Source organism: Halichoeres trimaculatus, unplaced genomic scaffold (genome assembly GCF_033239565.1).
Source record: "Halichoeres trimaculatus isolate MK-OKI-2021-1 unplaced genomic scaffold, fHalTri1.1 fHalTri1_scaffold_11, whole genome shotgun sequence".
In the NCBI taxonomy this organism is placed as follows: Eukaryota; Metazoa; Chordata; class Actinopteri; order Labriformes; family Labridae; genus Halichoeres; species Halichoeres trimaculatus.
Window position 1 is genome coordinate 6,719,690 of NW_027437189.1, and position 12,388 is coordinate 6,732,077.

Here is a 12,388-nt window from a genome sequence, read left to right on the forward strand (position 1 = left end):
CTGTTTGGAGCTGCTCTCTTTTTGCTGCAGAGAGTTGTTTTCCAACCTTTTCTGTCTCCAACTGAGCGAGCTACAGTTTGCTTTGCAGTTCAGGTCCAAACTCTGTTGGACGGTACAAGAATGCAGCGTAAAAAGAGAGAATGGGATGGATAGGAGAGAAGAGTGAGAGATAAAGGCATTGTTTTAAAGCCATCATATTATGATAATGAAAAGCACACACACACACGCGCACACACACACATGCGTCAGATGTGTTAGTAGTTTGTTCTGCTGGGTGCCAAATTTGGTCCCGTTCCAGGCACACACAGCAGCACCAGGCGACTTGTGATTACTAATTATTCTGTGTGAATGATACTTCACACAAACAGAGACAGATAAGTGAGCACGGCCAATTATCAGGAAAGGGGAGAGGAAGTGAAAGCTGGCTTTAAACACAGAAAGAGAGCTCACAGCAGTCTTCTTTTTCCCAGCAATTAAGAGTCTTTTTTCAGGTCTGATACCTGTGGATACTCGACGTCAAAAAGAGCTCCGTCTTTAGTGTTTGAACTGAAAACAATGTGGGGTGACATCCTCCAAATAACTCATAAAATATTATCATTAGATAATGATAGAGTACTCAGTCACTGCTGACTTTGAAACACATAACAGAGCGCGGACAAATATAACCCAAAATATGACACAGAGGTAAAATCCTGGTGTCGTAATTTTGTGTTTGGATATTTTGATGTCAGGGTTTAAATGTGGGACTTAAACATACTATTACTGCAAAATATTGTGCTCAAATTGGTATTATTTTTTTATCTTCCATGAAATCAGCACCTCCTTTCTTGCATCCTCTTCTTTAGTGTGTGTGCAAGTGTTCAGGCGTCAGACGTGCATGGCATAGGGAGTGCCGGCTCTGCTGGCATGTGCCCGTCCCTCATCAATCATGGGCTAGCACAGCAGGCACAGCTGCACCTCGACACCTGCTGATGGATTCATACCAATTTACCGTTCAGCAGTTAGCATCTTGACTCAATTTACACCACAGGCGTCGTCTCCGCCTCTCTGTAGCTTTAAAAAATCAGCTTGAAAACGGTCCCACTCTGGCAGAGTGTGTGCTGGGGCTGGTGGCTGCAGAAGGGGATGCTCAGTGAGCGCAGAGATGAAAAAGTAGCTGCTCTTTATTCAGATAGAAATTCAGATATTGGTATTTAAAGGTGTTAAAAAAACGTCAAAAATTCAAAGACTATACCGGGTTGGACCCCCTTTCACCTTCAGAACTGTTTTAATCCTTCATGGCATAGATTCAACAAGGTCCTGGAAACATTCCTCAGAGAGTTTGGTCCATATTGACATGATAGCATCACACAGTTGCTGCAGATTTGTCGTCTGAACATCCATGATGAGAATCTCCCGTTCCACCACACCCCAAAGGTGCTCTATTGGATTGAGATCTGGGGACTGTGGAGGACATTTGAGTACAGGGAACTCATTGTCATGTTGAAGAAACCAGTCTGAGATGATTCCAGCTTTATGACATGGAGCGTTATCCTGCTGGAAGTAGCCATCAGAAGATGGGTACACTGTGCTCATAAAGGGATGGACATGGTCAGCAACAATACTCAGGTAGGCTGTGGACTTTAAACCATGCTCAGTTGGTACTAAGTGGCCCAAAGTGAGCCAAGAAAATATCCCCCACACCATTACACCAGCAGCAGCAGCCTAAACCATTGATACAAGGCAGGATGGATCCATGCTTTCATGTTGTTGAGGCCAAATTCTGACCCTACCATCTGAATGTGGAGCAGAAATCCAGACTCATCAGACCAGGCAACGTTTTTCCAATCTTCTATTGTCCAGCTTTGGTGTTGCTGTGTGAATTGTAGCCTCAGTTTCCTGTTCTCAGCTGACAGGAGGGTCACCCGGTGTGGTCTTCTGCTGCTGTAGCCCATCTGCCTCGAGGTTGAAGTCTGTCCATTCTCCTCTGGCCTCTTGCATCAACAAGGCATTTTGTCCCACAGAACTGCCGCTCACTGGATATTTTCTCTTTTTGGGACCATTCTCTGTAAACCCTAGAGATGGTTGTTGGTGAAAATCCAGGTAGATCAGCAGTTTCTGGGCAGTTTCTGTGCCTGATAAAGTGGCTGGTGAGTCTAGATGTGTCAGAATTGAAGAAGTTTGAGCTGAAAACCTGATAAAAGTGTAAAAGTAGAGAAACCTGCAGAGCTGTTAAAATCTGTGACTGGATTAAGATTTAGATTTGCAACATCCATCCATCATTGCACAGAAGTTCATGAATTCCCCTCGCCCCCACTTGATCCCTCTCCCTTCTGGCCACTCTCCAGGCACAGGTTTGTCTTATTCCAAAAGTGTAAGTGGCTGCATCGGCAGCAAAAAGCTTTGTTGTCAGCTCGGCCTTTGAAACCAGGTCAGAGAGATCCTCCTTGAGATCCTCAGATCTTAAAAACCTCCAGAGATCCCCTCTGCCAGGAGAAGATGTCAGCTAATTAGAGGGAAACTGAAACCGGCATCATGGAGACGGAGCTTTTGAGCGAGGAGGCAGGGACGGGAGAGCAGAGACGAGGAGGATGTATGGATGAAGGAGGGTCGTTTCGGTGCTTAACAAATTAAGGATCTTTTGATGCATTGATCAGAGTGTGACAGGGACGTTTTCAACACGGGGCTGGTACAATGTGGCGAGGGAGAGCCAATTACAAGTGCTTTTAAGAGGAGCCAGCAGCAAGCATGTCTCAGTCAGTCAATGAGGCGGGGATTATATGGAAACAGAGAGGAGAGGAGGGGGAGGTAGTCAATGAATGTAGAAAATAAAAGACTTACAATGATGGAAAGAAGGTCAGACAGAAACATGAAGCTCAGAATAAATCATTTAATTTTCAGTTCAGTTGTTTACACTTCAAAAACGTTGTCAAGACAACAGATTTTTGGAGTATTCGGAGCAGAGAACATGGTCTAAATAAAGTCCAAGAGAGACTTTATCATTTAAACAAAAAATATTTTCTGGGGTAGGACTTCAATATGGAACCCCAAAAGATCCATAATTAAATAAATAAAAACAACATTTTGAAATAAATACCACTTTGATGAATAATAGACAAATATGTAATATAGCCATTAAATTGTAAGATATTGCAATATTATCATGAAATGCATTTTATTTTTCCTAAATGTTGAAATATTACATTTAAATATTTCATAATAATTATTTTACCAATTTCATACTTTAAAAAAAAATATTTTTATTTATTTTTCAAGCTTTTATAAAACTTAAAAAAAAGTTTTTATAGCTTGTTAGCATGTCAGGCCACGTCATTCTGATAAAAAAATGACATTATGAAATAAAAATTGACTTTGTAAAAGTATTTTTTAAATATGAAAGTACTTTGAAATTTTACATTTGAACTTGAATTTGAAGACATTTTTTTTACTTTTGTGACATTTTTTTTTTTTATTTGCAGAAGTTAACAAATATACCTGCTTGCCTGATGAAGGGTTAAAATGTTTGGGATACCAGTTGGAGGTTACAATGCTTCTTTGCAATTATCTTGTACTGTTTTAAAGCCTGTTTTTCTCCCTTTTAAATGGAGCCACGTGAAAAGGAACATGATTTTGTAGGATGAGCTGCAGAGCTGAGTTTGTGGGTTACACCCATGAAAAAATTGCCAAATCTTCTCTGCCAATTCCAAACAGCTCATTCTGGAGGTGACTCTTACTCAGTGGACTACATGACTAAAGTTTGAACAAACAAGACCTATTGAAAATAAAAGAAAATATTGCTATAATATTGCTACTTGACAGTCTTGACTCTCTTCACCCCACATATCCTGTCTCTCCTCTGCTATCATACCCAATAAAAAGGCAAACTGGCCTAGAAATGAACACTAGAAAGAAAAGAAGAAGAAGACCAGTAATACTTTGTTCATTTGGGTGTGTTCTCAGAGTATATTCAAGGAGTCGTAGCTCCTAATTTCACCATTACACACCTGTGAGCTCAGTATAAGCACAAGAGAGTGCCAGGATAAAATAAGAAAAGGTCTTAATGCCAAATGTCTAAAAATGTATTGATTAAAAAAGTGGTGTGGCATTTCACAAATCCCCAACCTAATTGGGCAAATCCCTAAAGGTCTTTACACCTTGGAGAAAATGAAGATAACAGGCACCTTTAAGTCTCTTAAAAGGACCTCCTGGGACAGAAGGTCTGCAGCTATTTAGGGAGAAACAGGGAAATATTTCTTGAAGCAAAGTGGCAGGACTTTGTTCTTTTCATCAAAGAGCAACACCAGAGAGCGTGACCTCTCATCCTTTTCATTACTTCCCCCCAGTGAAATGATCCAATTTGAAACTAAATTTTCTTTGACATTCTTATAATTATTTGATTTTTCTTTCTTGTACAGATTCTTCATTCCGGTACACGGGCAGTCCAGACAGCCTGCGTTCCCGCGCCCCCATGATCACCCCAGATCTGGAAAGTGGCGTAAAGGTCTGGCACCTGGTGAAGAACCACGAACATGGGGACCAGAAGGAAGGAGACCGAGGCAGCAAGATGGTCTCTGAGATTTATCTGACCAGGCTGCTAGCTACCAAGGTTTGATAAGCTCCTCCCATCAGCACATCTGAGTCTGGTTGGTTTGTAACTGCGTTCAAACCTTTTTAATTTCTTTGTTCTCTTCTTCTCTCAGGGTACACTTCAAAAGTTTGTGGACGATCTGTTTGAGACGTTGTTCAGTACGGTTCACAGAGGGAGCACTCTCCCCCTCGCTATCAAATACATGTTTGACTTCCTGGACGAGCAGGCAGACAAACACGGCATTCACGACACAGACGTGCGTCACACGTGGAAAAGCAACTGGTAAGCCCTCATGATGAATCTATTTTTAGTTTTGTCAAACTCAGATCGTAAACTCATTAACCATGAGGGATCTTTACTCATTCTCTTTGTCTCCGTCTTCCAGCCTTCCGCTGCGTTTCTGGGTGAATGTGATCAAGAACCCACAGTTTGTGTTTGACATCCATAAGAGCAGCATCACGGACGCCTGTCTGTCTGTAGTCGCTCAGACTTTCATGGATTCTTGCTCCACTTCAGAGCATCGCCTGGGCAAAGACTCCCCGTCCAATAAGCTGCTGTACGCAAAAGATATCCCCAATTACAAGAGCTGGGTAGAGAGGTAAGAGCTGCACACCATTCTGATCCCTCTGTAACATCTTTTTGTATCCTCTTACAATAAAAACTGAGATCTTCGGGGAAATTGATTCATAATTCTCTTTCTTCTTGCCGACATGTCTCCATTTGATTCTGTAAAAGCCTCTCGCGAGTGACTGTTATCAGGCATTCATTGTTGGTGAAAGTGATATTATGCCTCTAAAATTAGCCCATAAAAAGAATCCAGGCCTCAGTTGGGCTGTTTCATTGACTCACTGAGTCCCTGAGTGTGATGTAAAGTGTCGCCCCCCCCTCCGCCCTGTCTGTCTCCTCAGGTACTACGCCGACATCAACCGGCTGCCAGCCATTAGCGACCAGGACATGAATGCTTATTTAGCGGAGCAGGCCAGACTGCACTCCACAGAGTTCAACATGCTCAGCGCGCTCAATGAGATCTACTCTTATGTCAGCAAGTACAGTGAGGAGGTGAGTGATGGGTCCCTGTGCTGAACATTACACGCCTGGTACAGGCAGGATTAATGTTTTTTGGGGATGGTTTGTGTGCAGGGTTTCTCATGAAACCCATAAATGAGCCATGACAATATTTTTACCAAAATGCAGGAAACATGGCTTCATAGAGCAGACAACAAACATGAAGGTGGACACATGATTTCTAGCCGTGGCTAATTTTCAAACCCTGCTCCTGTTTAGGCTTCAAAACAAAAAAAGAGAGGGCAACACTTTATTTAAAGGGGTATGCACAAGACCTACATAACGCTATCATGAACATGACACAACATCTGCCATTAAGCTGAGGGAGGCTTCATGCATGTCTAAGAATGTTGTCATTAAGCATCATTCAGTCAATTATGTCAACTTTGAAGGGAAGTTGACATTGTTATGGGATGTCTTTCTTATTTCAACTTCACATTTACATGCTGTTATAAAAGCAAGCTTTTTCCAACTCTGTCTCTTAGCTAAGACCAAGGCCTTCTTCTCACAGGCAGATCTTGAAGACTATCCATCATCCATTAACCGCCTTCAGCTCATTCAGAACGCTGCTGCTCAATTCCTGTCTGGCAAGAAAAAGCGCGACCACATTACACCAGTTTTAGCGTCCCTCCACTAGATCCCAGTCCGCTTTCGCACCAATTTTAGGATTATTTTAATCACTTTTAAAGCCATCAATGGTCTTTGCCCTCTGTACCTGTCTGTAGTCCTACATCCCTACTCCCCCAACCAGAGCCCTGAGGTCTTCTGACCAACTGCTATTGGAGGTCCCCAAAACCAGACTTCAGTCGAGAGGTGACAGGGTTTTTGCAGCAGCTGCCCCTAGACTGTGAAACAGTCTCCCCTTCCATATAAAAGCCTCCCAGACCATAGAGGTTTTTAAGTCTTCCTCAAAGGCCTACTTTTTCTCCCTGGCGTTTCATCAATGAGCTCATATGAATCACAGGCACCTTAGTCTTTAGTTTTTAAACTTTTTCTGTTTTATTACTGTGTTTTCTATTTTTTTTTTTTATTGTTTTATCTATTTATTTATTTATTTTGACTTGACTTGACAGAGACAGTGTCAGGTTAGTTTGTCTTTAGGTTGGCTTCAAATTTTCTGTGAAATGTGAGAAGATTTGCGGCAAAAAACGACATAACTCAGCTTTAAGGTTTTAATTATTTACCATGCCTTAATTGCTTAATTGCTATTTACAGAAAAAAAAGCTCCAGCTTCTGCTCTTCTTCTCTCCTGCTCTTTACAAATTGAGAGATTATAGACAGATCGAAGCATTGGTAAACGGTAAATGACACTGCTAGTCTCATTTACCCATCCACACCACATTCACACACTGATGGTAGTAACTGCTATGGTACGAATCATCAGTTTTAGACCTGGACCACACGAATATGGATAGATTCTTAATTGGGCCTCTCAACCACACAAACACTGCGATTTCACCCACATAAACTGAGATTTTTTAAAACAGATGAAAAAGTGAAGAAATAAAAAAATATCCGGTTGAGTGGATCCGTGTAGCGGTGTTAAATGGAGCTGGAATTTACAGCGCTATTTCTGTGTTCTTTGCACTTTTTGCCCTCATTACAGCTCTACAGATGAATGTAATGTTGTTGGTGATGATGTTGTTGTTCAAGTAACAAGTCCACCTCATTGTCCATCCACACAAATGACTCAATTTTATAGCAGCTTCTTTCTGTTTTTGACTGCGCATGCTTATAACACCCTTCTTCTATGGTTTTCACATTTTGCTAACCTGCTACTTAACGGCCAAGCACGACATTGTGGGCTTCAGAGGCATTCGTTTTCAGTTTTGCCTCTTCGTATGAACAGAGATATTTCCGTGGTGTGGACAGAGATTTTTTTTCAAACAGGGACAAAAATACCGGATCAAAAAAATATCTGTGTGGTCCAGGCCTTACTAACACAGTCATACCCATTCACACACCACTGACCAACAGTGGGAGCAATTTGGGGTTCAGTGTCTCGCTCAGGGACTCTTCAGCATGTGACAGTTATGAGGGCATGAAATGTGAGGAAAGAGGGGGATGATGTGCACCAAACTGATACTACAACCTGAGCAATAGTCTCTGCGATTGCCTACCTCTTTTACCAACCAGCACCACAGAATTTGGTTGTTTTGAATCCAATGCTACCAACTAGTTTCAAAGATGAGACCATTTTTGTTAAATACTACATTCAATTTCTTATCCCAAGGTCACTTATTTATCCATTTCCAAGAGCAGCTCTAGAGCACAAGCACCTGTCAGCGCGTATTTGACACACACTGCTTAGACTCCAGCAAAAACATCTCTTAAAAAAGTTGTTTTGATTAACTTTGAGACCGAAATGAAGCTCCATGACACTTTTCTACTCAGTACGATAGTAAAGTCAAATTCAGAGTTTAACTGGCTTATTTTCAGCATCAACACCGTGTCCATTCCTCTCTTCTGCTTTCTCTTTGTCTGACTCCTGTAGAATTTGTTGAATACACTCCTACAATAAAGTTTTATTAAATTCATAGTGTGACAGCAGTTTTCCTCTAGCAGAGTTGAACTTTGACCGTGCTAAATGTTTCTGTGCAGTCTAATTTATTTCCACATAAACCCCTCCCCATCCTCTGAACTCCACACTGAGTTTCCTCCTCTTACAGATTTCACCTGCAGGGCAGTCCCAGGCGCTGATTGTGTAACAAGCTGCCGCCTCACTAAATCAGACACTAATTATCGGCAGATTGTGACTGCAAATTGAACCAAAAAAAAGACAAAAAGCATGCTCCAAATTTGTAGCACACTTCGGTGTATGCATGTGTGCCTCGCTCTTGGTGTACGCAGCCGGTTCACGAGCGTCAAAGGTTAGTGAGGTCAGCTCAGTCTTCAGTAGACTTCCTCAAAGCCCGGCGGCCGGGTGAGACGGGGGCTTAACAAGGCGCTGCGTCTGATCCGTGAAGTAGAGAGTGAATATCTACAAGCTCTCAGCATGCTGTGCTGTCCTTTTGCCTGTGTTCAGTTAGAGAAGCTATCTGTTATATACAGCGCTCATAGCAACACACACACACACGCACATGCACACTGTCAGATCATAAGAAGCGTAAAAAAGGAGCGAGGAAGATAGGGGAGAGGGACGCATTTATGGAGACATTCTGCTTCTAATGTCAGCTCCTCCTCTGGGAAGCATTAGCCTGACCTTTATGTTGTACCGCACTATCGCTCCCTCTTTTTCCTTTCCTTTACATTCTTCCTCTTTTCTCCTATTATCCAGTCAGCCTCTCCCTTTGCTCCACATGAATCTCACACACTCACTTTTGCTGCCTCTGCAGTTGTAACCGTCTGATGCAGGCATGCAAAACACGCTAATTCTCCATCCCTTCCTGCAATATCCACCGTCTCCCTGAGTGCAGTGTGTAAAAAGCATCATTTCTCATTCTTACTCAGCCTCTCACAAAGAGTTGGTGTCAAGCTAAGCGGGCCAGAGCTGCAGCCTACTTAAATGGATTTGGGAGATGGCAGTGGGAGCTGCACCTGCATATAGTGCTGCAGATTAATAATAGATTGCTATCGGGCCACGATGAAGAGGAGGAAGCGCTGTGCCTGTAGCTGCCAGGCTTTAAGAGCACTCAAGTAGATGAGTGGAAGATGGTAGGTGGGCAGACAGATAGTGTGTTCTGCAACAGGACGGGGAGCAAACAAAGGTTTGCCCTGCTTTGCAAAAAGAGGAGAAGAATGTAGCTGGTGTTACAGGTCCCAGACTGGGCTCCCATAAACAGATAAGGTTCCTGTGTAAACAGGAGGAAAGATGAGGCAGGCAGTGGTGCTTCTTCTCAGTACAGCTTTGCTACGTAGACTTTATTTTTACATACAAAATTCATAAACATTTCCTATCTCTTAATTTTAGCTTTAACTGTATCCTAAAGGTGCTTCAGCTAAGCATGAAACAGCGGTTCTGTCTGCTTCTGTTTAAGACATTATTAAAATGACAAACTAGCTGAGCTCATTCAGACTCAAAACAAATGTTACTAGCATGCTGCTATTCAAACACTTAAGTACCAAAGCTGAAAACTGACATCTTTTAAAACTCTTAACACTCAAAACAGAACAAAGCATCACTTCCTATAGAGGGATTATTTGTTTATCAACAACGCCGGATACGCGCACAATTTAGGTGCAAAAGCACTGTGGAGTATAACGGTTTGTCAACTGACGTGGCGGAGCTAACCACCAAAATGTGCGTTTTAAATTAAATATCATCACTTTTACTGATGGTAAATGGCTTCCAGGTTTGTGAAATAGCAGTGAGTGGACAGAAGACCCGGTTCATAATACAAGAACCAGAAAACTACGTCCAGAGTTATTTTATCTACCCGCAGACGTCGCTGGTGTTTCAGTGTAAAGTGTGACCCCGTTAACTGATGGCTCTTGGCCGTTAGTCAGTGATACTGTCGGCTGAGAGTCACCAGTTAGCATGGATCGCTATTAACTCCACAACACCGGTTGCTCTGTGACCGTCAAAACCTGAAAGACGTAACCTCTGTTGTATAGTATCGTTTCTAAAAACTGACCACAGAACAACGGTACATTTTTATGCTGACAACAGGTTGAATTGAGTGTTTAAACGCTAAGTCGTCTCAACGAATGGAGCTAAACACTGCTTCGGTCAAGATGCATGCGCATCTTTATAATGACGTAGACTGATACCCCCTCTATATCAATATTTATAAACCAAAGGGAATGTTCTGGAGCCAAACTTATTTATTTATCTTATTTTCGTCATCGTAAGGGGGAGATATTTTACTCGTTCGCGCCAATTTAGCCGGTTAGCAATACATATAGAGAGTAGGCTTTTCTCATTCAGTAACTTAAACTCTTGAACAGCTACTCATCATCGCGACTACTCACATTTAGTGTTTTCAACATTGTGCTTTGTACATATACACATCTATGCACGACTTAAAACCTGTGTAAACAGGAGGAAAGATGAGGCAGGCCACAGTACTTCAGTTCAGTACAGCTTCACTCCGTTGACAGAGGAAGCGGCACGAGAGCTATCAAAGATAGTCCCAGGGGAGAAGGACAGCGCCACACTGCCTCCTGCTGGCGTGGTGCACAAATCATATAATAATGAACTCTGAAGTCCTTACCAAGGGCATACACTTGCCATTTAACTGTTTTAATTAAAAACATACCATTTGATCAACATAAAACATACACAAATGCCACACAATGTCTGTTTGTCACATTGGCATGTTTTCACCCTTGACTATATGAGAGGTTGAAGAGCTACTAGTCTCCTCAGAGGACTTGAAGCAAACCTTCATACTTGCTGAGTTAGAACTACAACACCGCACAAATATCTTGAACCAGAATGTCCTGGAAGATTATTTTTCTTCTTAAGGAAACCTTGCTGAGATAGCATATTAAAAGTGATATGCCTGGCAAAATAGGGAAAATAAAAACAAGCAAGATGCAGTTGAAAAGAAAAAAAATTAGATAATGATGAATAAAAAAAAAAGCTGAAGTGTAAAAGTAGGACATCTCCTCTAATCGTGTCTTCGTGGGAAAAACTGGCTACACACAGCATCCAAGAGGAGCAAACTTACATAATCTAGGATGTCTCTTAACATAGTTTTGGGTGAGACTTTCCCCCTCACTATCATTCATTATTTATCTCTTACCACAGAATGTTTTAAATTACACATTGCATAAGAGCGGTCAATTAATCATTCTGTTTGAAATATTAATTATTCAGCCATACACCGCATTCCAGGCCTGCGTAATACAGAGTCAAACGGATCTGCAGTGGCGAGCAGATACACAACCAAACCGTTGGCACTTTGTTTGAATATAGGCTGCAGTGTTCAGATACAGAGATCCGTATCAGAGGTGATAGAGACGTGGCTCGTATTGTAATATATTTTCCCGCTTTATATCCATATTAAAGGGCTTTGCCATGTGTGTTGGTGTCACTCTGACAGAAATTCATCCTGACAAGGCAGACACTAGATGAGAGAGCGGAGAGGGGAGCCTGTCTGAATCCCTTTGAACCCGTCTTGACAAATGCCAAATTTACAAGAAATGGGCTCAGAAGATAAAAAGGGAAGGGCTAATACACAAATATTCTTGGGTGTTGTCACAGACAAAGGCGGTGATGTAACTCCTCGTATCCTTTCATGTGACGTCCACATAGGAGCAGAGTGGTGCAGGCTTCTCCCCAGAGATACCACCTTTTTTTCCAATTCCCTAGCCAGTTTGCCCTAGAATTCACCATTCTCTAGTAATAAGGAAATGAGAAGACAAAACAACATCTTTTTAAAATTCTAATAACCTTTGATGGTAAATTATGGAGCTTTATCTAGTATTTTAACACCACTTATTACATTCACACCATGTTCACACACTTGTTTTTGGAAAATGATGCCATTATTGGAGACCATCATTGTCAAATAATCCCACTTATACACATTCACACACTGTGGTCTGTCACTGGAAGCAATTTGGGTTTCAGTGACACAGTCAATGGACATCTGAGCAGAGAATGTCTGATTGTATGGTAATGGCTTGACGCACTGTGATTGGCTCATCGTGTTTCAAAGGCGGGACTTAGGAGTTGGTCGATTGGGAGACCCACTCTGCCACTGAGCCCAGCTACTAACCTGGTATTTCAATTTCATGGCCGAGCTCTGCACCGAATAATAAAAAATCAATTAAAAAAAAACTTTTTTAATCAAATCTCACATCAAAATA

The 12,388-nt window shown here is 41.9% G+C and overlaps 1 protein-coding gene across 1 annotated transcript in view; it reads left to right on the forward strand.

The window, feature by feature from the left end:
* Window positions 1–12,388, forward strand: part of LOC141799949 (plexin-A2-like) — a 308,159-nt gene that overhangs the window by 289,738 nt on the left and 6,033 nt on the right. The window contains exons 28-31 of the mRNA XM_074682379.1: window positions 4,395–4,585; window positions 4,680–4,849; window positions 4,953–5,165; window positions 5,476–5,626. Of these exons, the coding sequence (XP_074538480.1) occupies window positions 4,395–4,585; window positions 4,680–4,849; window positions 4,953–5,165; window positions 5,476–5,626 (725 nt within the window). The remainder of the gene's footprint in view (window positions 1–4,394; window positions 4,586–4,679; window positions 4,850–4,952; window positions 5,166–5,475; window positions 5,627–12,388) is intronic.